We start from the raw sequence: 19,838 nt of genomic DNA, 5'->3' as shown, positions 1-19,838 counted from the left end.
GTATCTTCAAAATAGGTTGGTACACTGACTTTTACAACATAGTTTTGATATTGACGGTCACAGTCTGTCCCCTGAATATTGGGTCAGAGCACAGCTGTAAGTGCACACAAAATCTGTACCTTTCATTACCCTCAATGAGGAGTATTTCCATAGTGCTTAGTTTCATAGGCATGGCATATTGCCTCCTGCACTATCTCCTCCGAACACCTTGGGCTAAAGGACAGGCAAAACCAGGCCAATGTGGCTGCAGTAAGGAAATCTGGCTGAAGCTGAGATAGAAAGGAAAGCCCAGCTCATATCAAGTACCTTTTCAGCTGACTTGCTCTTTTGGCTTTTAAAACTGCCTGTTTTTGAAAATGACCCCGGCGGCCTACTGATGGCTCACTGAATGCAGCAGAATTGGGCGAGTTGGTGTCTGCTGAGCTGGGCTCATATATCTGTGAGAAGATAGACGGCTTCCCTAAGGAGCTTAGAGTAAGAGGCCCAAACGCCAAACCGGGTGGAACTTTAATCAAAGCTGACTGCTGCGACTTGCAACTTTTCCGAAATAGAAATTAAGCCTTTAATCGCCACTTTTTTCATATTTTGTTTTGGCTCTGTAAAACCTAATCCCTGAGTGTTTGTGAGACTGCTGTCATGCTTTGAAGGCCTCACCGTCCAATGTTACTCATGTAAGTCACGTTCAAACGCAGGAGACGGGTGAGATCAATAGGAGGACGGAAGGCGCATGCTGAGTGCAGTGGACAGCGCACGCCTAAACATAATATTTGTCTTGGCTCGTTTCTGCTGCTGTTTAGAAGTGGAGAGTGCGTGAAGAGATGTTGATGAGGTTATAAACGAATGGCAGCTCATTAGCTCCTTGAAGTATAGCACACAAAGTTGAACGCCACGACAGAAGTACCAGCTCTTCAATCAATTAGCTGCCTGTGACAAAACGTGAGAGGATCAACACTGAAAACCCAATCATCAAACATATTTGTATACACTACAATTCAAAATGTTGTTGTTTTTAAACAAAGTCTCTTATGCTCCGCAAGGCTACATTTATATGCAGTAAAAATATGCATGAAATATTACTACAATAACAATCGGAGGTGCTAGTCAGGTTAGTCAGAATTCACTTAACACTGCTGAAAATGCACAAGCTTTGTTTTGTTCAAGGTGAGACGCACAATCGCAAATTATTTCATTATAACTTACAAAGTGTAAACACGATGTATATAAGAGATTCGTTGTACAATTAAGGTTTTTTTTATTATAATGGGAGTTTTCACGAGAGTGCACAATTCAGCGAGCCTGCGCTTCGGAGATTGACAGCATTACTGATTATAAAGGGAGGGGTTTTCTCTTGCTTTCTGTTTATTACCCATTCACAGTCTGAATATAAGTTTAGTTTTTCATGCTGCTAAGTTTCTGGATTGACAACTTTATTTAAATGCGTGATTAAATCAGAAACTGTGATGAATTACAGTGATAACCAACAGATGAGACAAAATAGGACAACATTTAAAGTACTTATCCCTTGTGCGTCCTTATGGACATTTTTTGTCTTTTTCAGGGGTTTTTTTTGTTGATAATTTTGACTGTGTTAATGCCATCTGCATAAATTTTTCCACAAGTTTGTATTTTTATTGGATTTGTACTATTTCACCCCCATTTCCTTTAATAAATCTATTTTACACTAGTAACACAAAATAGTTTACTCAGGACCTTAAGGACAAAAATGTCCCCATTGAAACCCATTAAAACTGCCATTTTTATTCCCAGGGCCATTTAACTATACAATGAATGCAGTCGTTTTTTTCAATAGAATTTCATTCTGTTGGCAAGGTTTCAAAATTATTATTATTATTTATAATTACCAGATGGTGCCATTTTCTCAGGTTTGGCGTTATTCCTGTTTTCTGCTTCTGCATATTATAGAGCCAATTGGATAATTTATGCAGCTATAATTGTGTGGGTGTGTTGGTATGGATGTCAGAGTGTGTGCTGTGATATATTTTAGAGAAAAAAACTGAACTGAAAATCACAAATTCAACCACTGTGTGTACCAGTGGAGCTTTGCTGGCATCTAATGGGGAATTAAAATTTTTATTTTTTTACTGAAAGCTAATTTTCTGAGATATCAACCTCAAACTTATTTAGATTTTTTTAGCAGTTTTAGAGTTCAACATGTTTTATAAAATATATATTTTATATAAAATAATGTTCATAAATCTTTAACTTAAACCTCTATAACTTTTTTCCCCTTTAACAATAATCTGCCATGGGTCTTCTTTAAAATGAGACCAAACTTAAGTCTGTGCTCCCAAGTTTCAAAATTTTATGATGGGACATTTTTGACCTCAGAGTAACTTTTTTTTTAGATTGATACACAAGGGTTAATTTAAACGATTTTGCTCTGGTGCCAAAATTGGTAACAAGAACCGCTGGTATTGGTACAGACTACTGGAATTTTTGTACCTTAGAAGCAACACTAATCTCCATGATGTTTTTTATGATATAAACAAATATTTAATTCTCAGGCATGCATAACTAAATATTCAATTAATTTAAATAGCTAATAGCCACTTCCCCCAAACACAATGCGCAGGAGCTCATCTGAAATGTCTTCTAATTAAATAAATATCTAATTAAGTAACATACAGTAAATCTGTTCAAAACACATAAAGTCACTTATTATTTTAGCAAAAAGAAGAATGAAAAAAATTGAAAGCCAGCTTCTTTCTTTTTTCAGGGCATGAGCACGTGCATGCCTATACCTCACCCCGACTTTATTGCAGGAGAGCCTGCCGTTTGGCTTCACAATAACTGTAATACGCAATTCTGCGAATGTTGAGTAGGAAACGGCAGAGCTCATTTAAACGTGTGGAACTGTTCGAATCATCATCATCCACCGTGAAGCTTACGTACAAACAAGGATTTCTCATTTTACTTGAGCCGGAAGAAGATTAAAAGTTTGAAGCCCTGAGCCCTGACTGCGTCTTTGCGCTCTCTCTCTTCTCAGGTTGTGGATTGGAAGTTCAAAGTTAGACAGGTTCAAAGCTTCAGCAGGGGAACATTCAAATAAGTCTCTGCAATGTAGATACAAACCCCAATCCAGACGTTTTGCATTAAAAGTGCCTTTTAGACCTGGTATCCTATTTTACACATAGCACAACTTAAAAAAAACCCCGAAATAAGTCAAGACTGTTACAGGTTCCGTGTGGAATGCGTATACCTACAGCACAAGAGGTAATTATGGAGACAACATTCCACTGAGTAATTCAAAACCGAGGTAATCCTCTCAGTCCGCCGGGATTCCTAGAGGAAATTAAATGTCGATCTGGATGTTGTAACCTTTGCATACTGCCAGCCTGTTTTCTGTTTCATCGCAAGAAGACCTTGGGACAAAATAGAAGAAACTTTCTCAGGTATCGACTTTCGGCAGCACACAATGAAGTTCATCTAGCACAATCGAGGCAGTTTCAGCAGAGCCGCATCGTTTTCTTCAAAAACCAGATTGGGCGAGCGTGCATCAATGATCGGAATTTCCTTTGTGTGAGCTGGTGTGAACAAAGAGGTCAACCGGGATACAAGATCACAGGGAGATCACATGTGCCCTCTATGCCTGCTATTATAATGCTGATACAGAAGCCAATGGCGGCCTATTCATGGGAGCGAGATTATGACGGCCTCTAACTGAGCTCATATTAACAAATCCACCTCATGAGAACTCAACAAGCACATAGCACTAGCGACCTTAACCTGCACTTCTCTTGTAACTTGACCCTCGCAGGGATAATAGAGGTAAAGGGAGGCTGATCTAGAGGAAACCTGTAAAGAACATTGCAAAAACAAGGCACGGATGTAATTCTGGCCTTCTGCAGCTGGGAATGATTATACTGACGGACGCAACTGTATTCAAAGGTTGGGAGTTCTGTGACTCTGTGTGAGCTTCTGTATTTTAGCCCTGATTCAGCAATCAGGCTCTTTGTAGTAGGTCAGCATTGCGTTTCAGTGTCGAACAGAGAATGGCTTTAGGGATTGCAGACTCATCTAATATGATAATGAGTCCTGCTCAAAGGAACAGCTGGGCAGTCCTGGCTGCTACTATGCATGAAGCACTCCACTATGAAGACCGACAAATATTGCATAGAATGGGTTAGGTTGATGCTAATGAAATGAAATAAGCTTACTAAAGAGAAAAAACAACAACTTTGCATAAATGGTTACAATACATGATGCAGGACAACAAAGAATTAACAAAAGAGATCACCTTGAATTATCTGGCATAAAACCAGTCAACAAGAACCCTTACTATTGCTTATTTCTTCAACTGTTTTCATTGTTATTAGCCCTTCATTATAGAAACAGCTGTTTAAGGCAAGGCACTTCAGGAAAAGCATTGATTTTGTGGGTACTGTTTACAAATCGGAGCGCACAAATTGGAAATTTGTGGGTGTGGTTTATGAATCTGAGGGCGAGATATGTTAAACCGAAGGAGCAATTTATGAATCTGTGAATACAGTTTATAAACTCAAGGGGACGAGTTGCAAAACTGTGGCCACAGATTTGCGGGTCTTGTTTTTTTCTCCTACATGTGACTTTCCGGTCACCGTATGATTAGTATATTGATATCCATTAGTTACATTTTCTATCCTATTCACCTGGGGTGTCTTGCCTTAAGAATTAGGTTCAGGACTCACCTTAAGCTTGTCGAAGCGATCACTAAGCGAGGTGACCTGATGTTCGCGGTGTCGTCCCACCAGCTTGCAGAGTGCGCATATCAGCTGGTCGTCCACCACGCAGTACATGTTGACCTTCTCGTTCTCATGCTCCAAGCAGGCCAGGCCACGCAGCTGAGAGTCTGCCACCGGCTCCACCAGACGATGGCTGGTGAAGGGCTTCTTATTGGGGTGCGTGGCCCGCAGGCAGCGGTCGCAGTACGACACCTCGCACGTCACGCACGTCTTGACCGCCTCCCGTGGGGGCTCTTGATCGCAGAACTGGCAGCCGACACGCTCTAGGGACATGGCGCTACTGGCGGGGCTGCCCCTCGCGCTCCCGCCAAGCGTGGCGCTGTAGGGCCTCGGCCGGCGACTCTCGTTGGGGGAGTTGGGCCCACTGACAGAGGCCTTCTGGAAGCGGTCAATGATGTTCTGCAGCGTCACATTGCGCTTCAGGCCCTCCAGGCCGCGCTGATTGAGCGTGATGACGTAGCGGCAGGTGGGGCACTGGAAGGCGGAGATGGACTCAAGAGGCTTGGTGCTGGAGCAGTGCGAGACCAGGATTCGGTGGGCGCAGTTGAAGCACAGGCTGTGGGCGCAGGGCAGCAGGAGGGGGTCCTCAAACAATTCCAGGCAGATTGGACACGTCAGCTCGGACTCCAGTGTTTCCATCTTCAATTGAACCGATCTAAAGGTGACATCAAATCCCACAGAAGCTGGTCAGTCACCTGTGCAGCGGATAGCTACGGGTTAGTGGCAAGCAACTTTAGTATGGCAAAAGCAGCACAAAGAGAAATTCCGCTCAAAAACAAAAAGGTACACTTGTGGCTTGTGTTTATGTGGTTTAAATCAGGAAAGTAGGACATTTCTAACTCTGCTCATTTATTATCAATATTGGAAACAGTTGTGCTGTTCAATATTTTTTATAACCTGTGATACTTTTTTCAGGATCCTTTGATGAATAAAGTTTTTGTTTAAAAGAACAGCATTTATTTAAAATAGAAATCTTTTGTAACAATATACACTACCGTTCAAAATTTTGGGGTCAGTTTTCTTTCTTTTATTGAAAGAAATTAATACTTTTATATAGCAAGGATGTGTTCAATTGATAAAAAGTGATTTTAAAGATTTATATTGCTAGAAAAGATTTCCATTTTTAATAAATGTTCTTCTTTTTTAACTCTTTATTAATCAATTAATCCTAAGTCTATTGCAGGTTCCAAAAAAACATTAAGCAGCACAACTGTATCCAACATTGATAATAACTGGGTATAAATTCAGCATATTAGAATGATTTCTGAATGATCATGTGACACTGAAGACTGGAGTAGTGGCTGATAAAAATTCAGCTTTGCATCACAGAAATAAATTATATTTTAATGTAGACTACAATAGAAAACCATTATTTTAAATTGTAATAATATTTTACAATTCTACAATTAAAAATCATAATGTTTCTTTGACCTGTACTATATAAAGTATGTATATATTATATAGAATAATAGGTAAAACTTTACAATAAGGTTTTATTAGTAAACTACATTAGTTAACTTGAACTAATAATGAACTGCGCTTCTACAACATTTATTAATCTTTGTTAATATTAATTTCAGCATTTACTAATACATTATTAAAAAAGTTGCATTTGTTAACATTAGTTAATGCACTAACATCAACAAACAGCTTTATTTTTATTGACTGACTTTAACAAAGATGAACAAATACAGTAACAAATGTATTGCTCATGGTTAGTTAATGTTAGTTAACCAATGTTAACAAATGAAACCTTAGTGTAAAGTGTTACCGTATATACTGTCTTTTTTTCAATGTTTTTGTTGTGTACAGATGCTGAGGTAATATTGTATCCAGACTATGACAAGAAAGTGCTTTGAAATTGGACACTGAACTAAGCTAAACTTGTTATTATTCTGATTATAACAACCTTGATGTCATTCTTAAAAATAAAGGTTTTTTTCTTGGCATCTGTGATTCCAGGAAGAACCTTTAACATCCATGGAAACGTTCCAATCAACAAAATAATCTTTATAGTGAAAAAAGGTACTAATGGTTATTAAAATGAAATTCACACTAAGACAAAAATGGTTGTTTTAAAAATTGTTTACTAAAAGTTTTTTTTAGGTAACCAAAAATAGAATTCTTCTGGCATCGCTGCAAACAATTGAAAGATTGATTTTTGAGCGGAAAATCACAGCGTTGTAAGCAGTTTGGTTAAGGATAGCAAGCATACATTGATTCGTTAAAAGGATAGTTCACCCAAAAAAAAAAATTATCACATAATTTACTCCCCCTCAAGCCATTATATAATGTGTTAAATATGGATATTTTTCTTACAAAAATCCATCGATTCACTTCAGAAGGCCTTTATTAACCCTCCGGAGCCGTATGGATTACTTTTATAATGGATGGATGCACTTTTTTTGCGTTTCAAATTTTGGGCAGCCATTATAAAGCTTGGATTAGCCAGGATAATTATTAATATAACTCCGATTGTATTCGTCTGACAGAAGAATGTCATATACACCTAGGAAGGCTTGAGGGTGAGTAAATCATCGGATAATTTTCATTTTTGGATGAACTATCACTTTAACAACAAAGAATTATATTTGGCTCAATAGTGCCAGCATGTTTAAGCTAATAGTTTTACATGGAGAACATAAATGTCAAAACATGATCAAGGATTGCCTTCAAGCTGCATTATCATTGTGACAGATGAGGATTAAACGCATACTTGACTTGACATTTTCTTCACTTCTATTCATACGCACATGATTTGGAGCAGCAAACAACAAAGCAACACACACACACACACACACACACACACACACACACACACACACACACACACACACACACACACACACACACACACACACACACACACACACACACACACACACACACACACACACACACACACACACACACACACACACACACACACACACACACACACACACACACACACACACACACACACACACACACACACACACACACACACACACACACACACCTGCTAGGCGTCAGCAAAGCAAATCAATGTCATCAAGCAACATCTCCTCTGCCCATCGAATAAAAAACAAATATGATGGCTCACTTCACTTAAGACAGTTTAAAGGAAAACTAAACCCCCTAAAGTAAAAATCACTCCTGCACATTTATTTTAAATCATACATTCGTGCCACATCGCTGCTGTTTAAATGGAGGGGCTTTAGCAGATTACAATGTTTCTGCTTTGATGAATATGAATGGGCGCAAATCAGCAAAGCACATCACTGAGCACAGGCACCTGTGCCTTCAGCCTGCATGTTAAAATGTTTGTCTTTTCAGCTAATGAACTGAACTTCATGCAGTGTGATGATACATTGCCTTTTTGATTAACATATACAGTCATACAAACAAGAAAACTGAGCAGAAACTATAGTATGTAATGAAATGTTATTACTCCTTTGAAGCAGGATTATACATTTATAAAACTCATTAGTTTGTTGAGTTGTCTGAGCGACTATAGTCAGTCGCAAAACGTCCAGTTAAATTATATATAATTCTAAACTATACTTAAGTCAGGCGTGTTTCTGACACCATGTGTACACCAGACATGAGCAGAAAAGTAATTTGTCTACACTAAAGTGTCCAATATAGGATGTGATACATCTTCAGCTTCAATGCTTATAAACAGACATGCATGTGTACATGGACAAAATGTGTGTGCAGGCAATATATGTTCAAAAATGAACATGCTAACTATCTATAACTTTGCAGTGATCACAGTAATCATAGTTTTGCGCAAGCATTAAAGTGAGGGAATTTAAAGATGCAATTTCCTGGAGCAGTTTAATATATATATATATATATATATATATATATATATATATATATATATATATATATATATATATATATATATATATATATATATATATATATATATATATATATATATATATATATATATATATATATATATATATATATATATATATATATATATATATATATATATATATATATATATATATATATATATATATATATATATATATATATACATACCATTAATAATAATATTAATAATTAATAGTCTTATTATAAAATAAATATAATAAATAAATAATAAAAAATTAAGCGGTGTGTGTAATAATAATAATAATAATTATTATTAAAATAAATTAACTAAAAATATATTTATAATAATAGTTATTATTATTAAAATAGCTTTACTTTTTATTCACATCTCTCCTATTTGGGCCTGTGTGCAGCCATGTGACTTCATATCGATTGTGGCAGACCGCACGGTGGCTTTTAACGATTTCCATCTCTGATGTTACATACAAATCAATGCAGGACTCCGAGCACATGTAAAAGGCTATGATCACATTGCCTTAGTCTATCACATTTCCTCGCACCTTCTGATCTAACAGCGACACCGTCCATCTCCGTCCTATCATTCTGACATTAGGCTTCAGCTCCATCCTCTTAAATGGCTATTGAGCATGTCAGAATCTTCCAGACACACGGCTCTACTGAAGCAGCAAGTTACTGCCATTTCTGACAAGGAACCTGAAGCCCCTGACTGCTGCTTAAAAATATCTGACAGCTCCTGTGAGGAGCTCTTGATGTCAGCAGACATCCTGAGATTTTCTACTAAACCTTTAACTCGACAGGCACTTATGACGGCAAGCCAAGAAAAGCATGTGATTAAAGCAGCAGTGGACCAGTAGGAAACTGGATGTTTCATTACTGGAAAAAAATAAATAACATGCAGATATTATGGTAATAAGAGCTTGTGTCCTTGTGTAATAGCCACCTTGATGGATAGCAGCGAGAAAAAGAATAATTGAAAGTTTGCGCTGGGGTGTCACACTATTCCGGTATTGACAATAACCATGATATTTTTAAAAATAACGATTGATATCATGTGTGATAATATCGTAAATAATCCAGTGGCTAATCTAGTTGACACTCCAACATGGTGTTGAACATCCTTCATATAACAAAAAAGGACAACAACGCAGTTTGTAGCTGCTACTACTGCAGCTCAATATCATGTCAGAGATGACGACTGACTCAAGTGAGACACTCAACTCACAACCAAAAAAAGTTTGCTCGTCAGTATGGGAATTTTTGGATGCCGTAAAAAAAACACCCCAGATTGCAGAAGTGCCAAATAAACAGTAAGCACATTTTTATGCTTTTAAACAAATATAGTTACAAACTCTCTCTCTCTGCCTCACTACACAAACATACTTGTTTGAGGCAAATGCTCAAACTCAGTCTGAACCATTAGCATGAGTGAACAGAACTGTTCTTAACTTATCTATATAAGTTTAAAGGTGCTGTATGTAAGAATGACAGCTAGTGTTTGTGCAGTCCAAATTCAAAATATAGTTTATAGGGGTGGGAGAAAAGGTTGATGCATCGATGCATCGCGATTCGTTATACAACGATTCAGAATCGATTCTCAAAAATTCAGAATCGATTCTGTGTTCAATTCAAACGGCCACTTCACCAATGTGCGCGCGCGTGGTCACCGGCCAAACGGAACAACCCTTGATAGGCGAACGTTCGTATGCTGGTGAATTGCCTTTGTTTAAGATGAAATGGACAAACTACGACCTGCTCAGGGGCGTCGCACCCGTGGGGACACTTTTCCCGGTGAGAGGGTTCAACACCCTCACGTTTTATGCAGTTTTTCCGCAGTTTTGCTCAAACGCCTTACAGCAGTCGCTCCTCCATCTCTCTGGCCGCTCTGTGTCTGCACTCGCTGCGGCTGCCTCCCCATTTCAAAAATGTATTTTGCCTATTAAATGCAAAGTATTTAATTTCAAAAGCACTTCTAAATTAAGTTAATATTTCCAACAAACAAAATTCTGAGCCAAAATAATGAAGTGGTGCTCAAGTAGGCTATACGGTGCTTTCCTTGCCATTAATGCTTAATAACACTCCTATGTCTCCGATGCGGTTGCCGGGACATAAACCTACCAACATCTGTGGCATAATTTTTGGAATGACTTATCGAATATTGCTGAACTACTGCACAATGTTTCAAACGAATGGAAAATTCTGAACAAAAACTTAGTGTTGGTGAGTGATTCGTTAAATGTCTCTAACATGACTGTTGCAGCTCGGCAAGTTTTCTCATGTGAGATGTTATGCGCACACACTGAATTTGGCTTCTCAGCGAGTGCTAAAGTTGTTTTTCTTCTGCATTAGCCTATGTTTTATAGATTTTTTTGTGGCTCTAACCAAACTAAACTTTTTTTTTGCTTTTAAAAACATTTGTTGTTAAAATGTTATAAAGAAACTGAAAAATTGTCACACTTAGTTGTAAACTGAGAACTGTTTATTCTTAATGATTGTTCTTTGCAATTGTATATATGGCTTACCATGTTTCATTCGGAGCTTGTAAATCTTGAATATAACTTTGTTAATAAAATAAAAGAATTGAAAGAAATCTTCATAATCATTTTTAATATGGCAATACTGTCAAACAGATATTCTAACTAAAAACAAAACACATTTTAGCTCCAATTCTGGTTAAAATGTAAAGTTCATGTATTTGCACAGCAGGATAATTAGTTACCAAAAATGTATGTTAAGAATCGTTTTAGGAATCGGATCGTTACTCCCAGAATCGGAATCGGATCGAATCGTTAAGTTCCTTAAGATTCCCACCCCCAATAGTTTACCCCGCCCTCTCCTCCTCAGACTTGATGCGCACGTGGGTTGCCATTTCGAGGACATGCAACAGGAACGAGCGCCATTGACAATAGAAGGCGAGGAGACTTACACACTAAAAGTTGATGAGTTGATTTTTTCACATTTTAATGTGCTTCCGTCCATACAGATTTTTAGATGGATGCCGAGGCTTTTTAGGTCGGGTAGAATCTGCAATCCACACAGACCAAAACAAAAACTGACATTCTGACGCGGAATGCACATTTCAAAGTAAAATAACTGGCTGTAGCATTGTTTTTCAGAGAAACGAGTATGTGAACTCAGCATGTTTCCTAAATATCTGCAAACATATTATGGTATGTTTATGCATTAGATTAGTTTATACAGTCAAAAACTTACATACAGCACCTTTAAATAACTTCCCTTTAAAGCTCCGCCACTAGTTCCATTGACAATTATCAAAACACACAGGACTTGAGCAAAAACTTGCCTGGTAATCTGGTTGTGTCGATTTCTGAGTATTATTGTTGAACTGTTGATATTTGAAATCAACCCAAACAAACACATCCCTTCATTGCTCCGCCCCCAAAATAAATTTCTCTTTATCATAGCAGAAGAAAAGCAAAATAAAGCGAAAGATGGTGAACGAACGACAGGAAAGAACAAAAAATGTACATACAGTACACGAGTATATACAGAAACAACATAACCTCAGCGTCCGTTTTCAAGTCTTTTCGCTTGGGTCTCTCCAGCGCTTGAAAGGTTCACTAACATTGCACGGGTCCTAAAGCTCTTGCCTGATCATAACCTTTCTTTTTCCAGTGATATTCCTCTTTACCTTTTCTCTTTTGTAATGTCTCTCAGACATCTCTCTTTCTACAGTCTTTCTTTAAATCTTCCTCTTGCTTAATCTCTCCTCCCCATCATAAGTGTACACGACCCCCTTCTGCTGATTGGCTACAAGTTTGTTTTGGTGCTCGGTTCGATCCACTTTCAACAGCATTTTCCAAAAATCGCTTAGTTTACCTTTGTAAAGAAAACATGTATTACTAAATGTAAATCAGTATATTTTTTTTATGTGAATAAGCAAGCACAATGATTCTCACATCAGTTTGAAGCAAAAACTCACCCATTAGTAGAAAGTCTTGTGGACACATATCTATTGTGTGTTTTTTGGCCTTATTTCAGTTTCTTAAATTTTTTGTTTTTTCAAAAAACACGCATAAACGTTATTATCTCAAAAATACAAGCATTTGCATACATGTTGCTCACATATTATGGTAGGCCAGTTTGTGCTGAATACAGTGTAATGACACTTTTGCCATTAGTATGCTTATAAGAAACTGAAAAAAGCACACATGTCAGAGCATGTCAAAACGTCTGAGGGCCCCAAAACTGTGCAGACCCGTAGGGGTTAATGAAGGTTGTGATGAGGTGATGAGGTTAGCAATGGACTCCAGCGTCCTATACAGATCTAGGGTCAGATTTACTTACAGCTTGCACCAGCGCAAACCCTCTTTTGGCATTAAAAAAACTACTGTCAGGATTTACTAAATGCTGAAAATGCTGATTTTTGCGGCTGACCTTATTGCACATGTATTTGTAGGAGTTTCCCTTTCAGACGCAAAATTTATGGGAAGAGCGTATTTAAATGAATCACTAGGTGACTTACTAAGGTTTGAGCTTGTCAATTTACTGATGTTTGCGCCATTATTTACCGCCCCAAAAAAAGCTGGTCTTAAACCAGACACTAACTGGTAGATTGCTTTGGTCATTATGGAAATGATCCGGCTGTGTTCATTATTTTGTGCGTCATCAGTAGATCACGCGCAGAACTGTTCGCTGCCATCTGCGCTTTTATGGAATCGCGCTCTTACGTTTAGTAAATCTGGCCTCTGATGTTTTAAATGCAGATATTTTAAAACATACAGAAAGCATCAGGAGGTTTAGCATTCAAACGTCTAGTTTAAGTGTAACAGGCAGAAGAAGTGATAGATAGGAGAAGTGGAGAAGCAAACAGTTTACTCATTTCAAAGAAAAACACCACATCATATAATCTGATTATGATGAAGTGCTCCATATGGAGGCTGATCAGAGTCTGCTTTTGCTCACGAACAGCCCTACTCAGGCACAAACACGGATGCACAAGATCTCAGAGCCGAGTCGGGTTTATTTGATCTGTTCTCGGCTTGATTAAGGCATTATTTCCACCTTTGATGTTGAATTGGAATAAAAAAAGAACGAAAAGCAGTCTATAAGAGATGACTGACTCATATGGTAATGATTTAACAAAGCCACTTAGTGCTCAATTGCAGCTGCACACATACATCAGGTGCCTAACATGTTTGCCTAAACACAAACCTAGCTGCTGATTTATTTGCTATTAAAACCCAAAGGTAATACAAAATGTCATCTTTCTCAAGTAATCCCAAAAGAACCCACTTTAAAATACAAACACTAAGCAAAGCTAGTTTAAAAGATGGCAGTTGCATTTAATCGTCCAGTCTCAGGGTCTCCTGGGACTACACTTTCTGTTAGGAAAAAGAAAAACCAAACACCCATATGTCACTGAGAGGTATGGCATTTCTGGAACAATGACAATTAGCCTTGTCTAAACAATAGGGACAACTCACTTTTAAAATGTCTCCAGGGATTGCTCTTCCTTGAATTATATGCATACAAAGATAATGAGACAATGATTACTTACAGCACATAAAAGGGTCACAGAAACTCTCTATGTGGTTAATTTTAGATAGACTACTCAGCTATTTATATATATAAACATTTAGTTTAATTCATATCTATCTATCTATCTATCTATCTATCTATCTATCTATCTATCTATCTATCTATCTATCTATCTATCTATCTATCTATCTATCTATCTATCTATCTGTCTGTCTGTCTGTCTGTCTGTCTGTCTGTCTGTCTGTCTGTCTGTCTGTCTGTCTGTCTGTCTGTCTGTCTGTCTGTCTGTCTGTCTGTCTGTCTGTCTGTCTGTCTGTCTGTCTGTCTGACCAAGTTCTTGTGTTGTAAATTACTCACAAATCTTATGGTAGTTTGATAATCTACATTCAGTTTTGACACAATATTAGTTGTTTTCATGCCTTTTGCATAACATTGCACCATTTCATGCTTTTCATCTTCAGAAAGATCTTTCTTCCTCCCCATTTTGCATGAGAACTGTGACTTGCTTACTAATGTGGAACAGACTCTTTAAGTAGCGTTTCCATTTACCTAAGAAGACCTGGAAAACTATTTAACAAACCTATCTAACAAAATCTGAGATTGATACAGTTATCTAAATATACACATATATATATATATATATATTTATATATAAACAGTGAGGAAAGTATTTGAACACCCTGCTATTTTGCAAGTTCTCCCACTTAGAAATCATGGAGGGGTCTGAAATTGTCATCGTAGGTGCATGTCCACTGTGAGAGACATAATCTAAAAAAAAAAATTCCAGAAATCACAATGTGTGATTTTTTTAACTATTTATTTGTATTATACAGCTGCAAACAATTTCAGACCCCTCCATGATTTCTAAGAGGGAGAACTTGCAAAATAGCAGGGTGTTCAAATACTTATTTTCCTCACTGTACTGTATGTATATATATATATATATATATATATATATATATATATATATATATGGACAAATAAAACAAACACTTTCTTTGAAAAACTAAAATCTGAATGTTTATTGTACTGAAATCCTACTGATGTCACTTACACAATACTTTGGAACACAGGGTGTATAAATGGTATAGTAGAAAGTCTATTGGTTTACACATTTTAATCTTTATTTAGTATACATGTAGCCTAGAAATCTAGACGCACCCTAGCGGCAGCAAATTTCATTTGCAGCCAGGGTAGTCTAGTAACTCTCTGTTGGCTTGCGAGCTGGAAAAATCAAACTCTGGTCAGGCCAATCACATCGTGTATAGAGTCGGTGGGCGGGCGTAACATAATGACGGTTGCAGACGGTTGCAGAGTTGCGGCGGTTCCGTGTGCTACTTGTAAACAAAGGAGCTGGCGAACAGCGGTCTTTCGAATCGGCTTTGGCCGCGACACTGAAAGACTTGGAGTTAAGCTTTTCTTTGAGAAAAGAACAAAGAACGGGACTGAAGTCATTCGTAAGAAAAGATGTGTTCTGAGTTTTGCCGACAGGATACGGCGAAAGTTGAATCTATCAACTAGCTCCGCTTCACCTTCTTCGCTCTGGTTGGTTGTAGCGCTATCCTATTGCGTGCAGAGGGAATTTGAAAGACAACCGTTTATCCCGCCCCTCGGATTGAGCCAAACCAAGAAAGAAAATGCCTCTGCACTCAATTGGATAGACCTACAACCAATCAGAGCAATGGAGCGATGCATAGTTGTCAACAGAACTCAACTGCACGCACACTGCAAGAAGTAGAATAAGAAGATGAGTGTAAACGAAAAACAATTTAAGGATACACAGAGTACTTCGCAACACGATAATCATTTTTGAGAGAAATAGTAAAGGGGAATGCATATATGAACAATTTCTCAGTTTAGGATTAGAACGAATTCAACCCAACCGCTCTTTGGTGAAGTCGATGGTTACGTATACTGTTGATCATCTGTCCATCATCGTATAAAGCCCGCCCTGACAATTTGATTAGTCGAACAGCTCTGGTTTGAGCATAGTTGCTCCACAACCGATCAAGTCCAGACCGAACTTCTACGGCTAAGTTCGGCTGGCATCCAGGCTAACTTTTCCCTAAACTTTACCAAAAATATTAGAATTTGATATGAACTTGAATGGCAATGAATCTTTCATAAACTAGCCATAACACTGACCTACCATCCATGGTATAATATAGGCCATTCCAGCACAAAATAACCCACTGTGCTAGTGCTCCCTGACAGGTCCGTCCAGAATGAGGAAGTATGTTGTTTGATGTTTGTAAGTGGCTTACTGTGGTGCTGGGTGGGCCAGTGGGTCAGACTCCGCCCTGCGGTCCAGACACACTAATGGAGCCATTTATCTCCTGTCAACCTGCAGCTGGCTACCGGTTCCCCACTGCCTCCTCTGCCGCTTGAATAGCCAGGCAGCTGGAGTCACGGGCAAAGAGGAAGTCTAGACCGGACACAGCACCACTGGGGCACTACCACAGCCCTACATGTCACGGACGGATGAAGACACATCGGTTAAAAATGAGTGACTGGACTTTGGGGATTCCCAGAGCTCTGCTGTTAGGACAGGTGCCAGGGAAGCCATTCGCAGTTTATCACCTCCGAATTTGTTACGACTGACCTGCCGTCAAAGCCGAGTGGCGGATGATGCAAGCAAGAGGGGAGTTTAAGAAAGCCAGGAGTGGCAAATTCTACACTGTAGGATTCTTGCAGAGGAACATTTTGTGCTGGATAGTGTTCATGAGTGGCTTTATAATCCCCTGGAAGCTTTAGATTTCACTTTACAGGCTCTCCAGATCAGTGTATTATACATTGATTTCTGGGTTTCTTTAAAAGCACTAGTACAGTACATTATTACAAGTGATTAGACTTAATGATATTTCTCCATAATGTTCTCCTGGTTGACAATTAACAAAGGTGTAATTTTGTTTTACAAAAAAAATAATTTATCTAATTTATCTAAAAAACAAAATGTAAGTGCTATAATTGAATTCAGACATTACAACACTACAATTATATTTTTTTATATGAAAATGGATATTCATTTGGAGATTTGGTAAACGATTATATTTAGCAGTGTTATTAAATGATTAGTCTTTTTAATGATTTACTTTAATTGAATGTTAGATGAGAGATAAATGTAAAAATTAGCATGCACATCAAATATGGACCAATATAATTATATTCTTTAATAAATGACCAATAACTAATAAGTACTGTGCACAACTTACTAATATGTCATCACAACAAACTAGTTCGTTCCCTCGTATTAACCATTTCCCTGCCTGCATTTCTTTCTGCAAAAAACACATCTTGAGCAAAAAGCTTAGAAAATTGCATTTTTGACAATGACTATCCAGATCGGATTCAGAACGATGGTCAAAACATAGATGGAGTAGATCGAGTCCATCAACACATCCAAAGCTTCACAGTCCAATACCTCATCCTGGGTTGACCTTTCATTCAGTAACATTAGGCAGTTTTGATTCAAATGCTGTTTAAAGTTGATGATCACGTTATTTTACATATACATATTCTATCGTTTGTTTCTGCTTCTTTTTTTTAACAAATTCTGTACTCTTTCGGAAGATGTATAATAGCACCCCTAAAACAGTGAAAACAACGGAAAGTCTGAAAATTAAGTCAATGGCGGCGAAGTGTTTGTTTAGTAAATTATGGAAATTTCTTGGTGGTGAAAGAGTTACTGTAAGTAATTTGTGAGCATAATATAATAATTTGTTCCCTTGTTTTACTAAATCGTGGCCACATTGTAATAATGTGTTCCTAATATGTTCCATTGTTTTAGTTACATTTAAACAAGGGAACGTAGTAGTTCAACGTGGTCACAATTTACTAAAACGAGGGAACGGATTAATAAATCAATAAATCAATTAATTCTTAATTTATGGCAATGATATATAGATTTTTGTCTACATGATATGTGTGGGGCTCTGTAAATATTAGTTTAATAAATCTAGTTAAATAAATAGTGACTTAATACAAATAGGGAAATCACCCGAAAGTCATTAGATGAAGCTTCATAGTGCAATAGTCTTTAAATTTCCAATCACCACACAAACTCTTCAAGATATGTAAATGCGAAATGTCTTTTAACTTCGCTGATACATTTATGAAAAGCTCAATCCCACAAGAGTGCTGGAGTGAATAAAAGCATGCAGGTGTGATTCAACTCGAGTGCCTGGCACAGAATCCACGGCTCTTCATCACTGCAGGCTGTGAACATTCTCCATTCTCTTATCCACCTTCAACTGCTAAATCTTGCCGTATATATAAATACAGCACACGTTTTGGAGAGCCCACGCTGAGTAATAATCTGTTCACCCACAGCTAACGCTTTGAGCCGAACAGGTGAGCCATTGTGCGAGCACCGAACATGTGTTTTCTGTACAGTAAACCTGTCTACTTAGTATGTGACATGCTGATTTTCTGCAGTGATTAGCACTAACAAAAGACGCGAGAGAGACAGAACTGAGCTGCAGGAGTTAGTATGCAGTGAGCATTCCTCAAATATCTGATGAGAACAAAAGGTTATGGATGTTAATTACAAATTACAGGATTATTCCACCGACGACTTCATGTGGAACTGAGACATGTCGCTAATTAAATAAGTGTTCTGAAGTACACAGCAGTGCTTGAACAGGGTCCAAAGGGTTAATACGCCTTTAACAGGTTGAAGTATTGCTTAAACAGCGGTTTATTTCATCTCCTGTGGGACAAGGTAATAAGGGTATGTGTTAGGCCTGTTTTTAGCAGCACTGCAGTGAGATTTCAGCCGCGATTGGATTCAGCTCAACCAAACCATGGAGCCACACAGGGAGAGTCTACAAAAGGCTGCCTAGATCTCGAAAGCAAGTGGTCAGTCTCTTAAACCATAAGTGCTACTTTATTTATTTTTAATGTCAAAGCTTGAAATAGAGGGCAGACTTGGATAATTGCAGTGGATGTGTTTTTATAAGGATACACAATGGCTAACTGGTCACTAAGGTCATATATGGCCATTTACATTATGTGTATTCTCCACATAATTTGTAAGGGCTGGGCTATACTGTTCAAAAGTTTGGGGTCTGTAAGATATTTGAATGGCTTAATGTAAAGGCTGCATTTATTTGATCAAAAATACATTTAAAATAAGTATTGTAATATATTTAAAAATGTAATTTATTCCTGTGATGGCAAAGCTGAATTTTCAACATCATTACTACCAGTTGGGAACAGAGAGCTGGTTCTTATTCCGAACCAGTTCAACATTAAAAAAAATACCAGAACAGAGAGACCAGATAGCACAACCAGTGTAGTCCAATTACAGAATGAATTATTCTAATGAATTGGTTCTTTTTAGTGAATCTAAAACATGCAGTGCAACCAGTAGTGTGGTTGTAGTCTGATTCCCAAATGAATGATAAAAAGTGCCAGTTCTTTTTACTTACTGACTATTAAGACAATGTGTAGAAGATACACGTTTTGAGCTTTGTCAGTAGCATTTTACAAAAAATACCATCCATGAAAAAAAAAAAAAATCCTTGGGGAACAAAACGTATAACTGTACCTTTAAAAAGGTACACAATTGGTCCTTAGGATACAATTATACCATTGTTTTCCTCTACTTAGAGGTACAAAAAAGGGTACCACCTCAGTGATGGCCACTTGTGTGATGGTACAATTTTGTATTTTGAGATTGAAAAAAATTGGAGTAACCAGAATCGGAACCAAAGTCATTTAATTCTTTACGAATCCTGTCAC

The 19,838-nt window shown here is 37.7% G+C and overlaps 2 protein-coding genes across 7 annotated transcripts in view; one reads left to right on the top strand and one right to left on the bottom strand.

Annotated features, from left to right (window-relative positions):
- mid2 (midline 2) overlaps positions 1 to 19,838 on the bottom strand; it is a 218,015-nt gene that overhangs the window by 73,856 nt on the left and 124,321 nt on the right. For all 6 annotated transcript variants that reach the window (XM_079839415.1, XM_079839414.1, XM_079839416.1 and 3 more), the window contains one exon: positions 4,689 to 5,397. In XM_079839415.1, coding sequence (XP_079695541.1) covers positions 4,689 to 5,381 — 693 coding nt within the window. In that variant the 5' untranslated portion in view covers positions 5,382 to 5,397. The remainder of the gene's footprint in view (positions 1 to 4,688; positions 5,398 to 19,838) is intronic.
- Positions 1 to 19,838, top strand: part of LOC307140158 (uncharacterized protein) — a 338,069-nt gene that overhangs the window by 290,550 nt on the left and 27,681 nt on the right. The gene's annotated exons all lie outside the window — the stretch shown is intronic.

This window comes from Gobio gobio, assembly GCF_949357685.1.
Source record: "Gobio gobio genome assembly, chromosome: 16".
NCBI classification, from domain to species: domain Eukaryota; kingdom Metazoa; phylum Chordata; class Actinopteri; order Cypriniformes; family Gobionidae; genus Gobio; species Gobio gobio.
The sequence above is the reverse complement of the archived record's forward strand: the minus strand, read 5'-3'. Positions and strand labels throughout refer to the sequence as shown.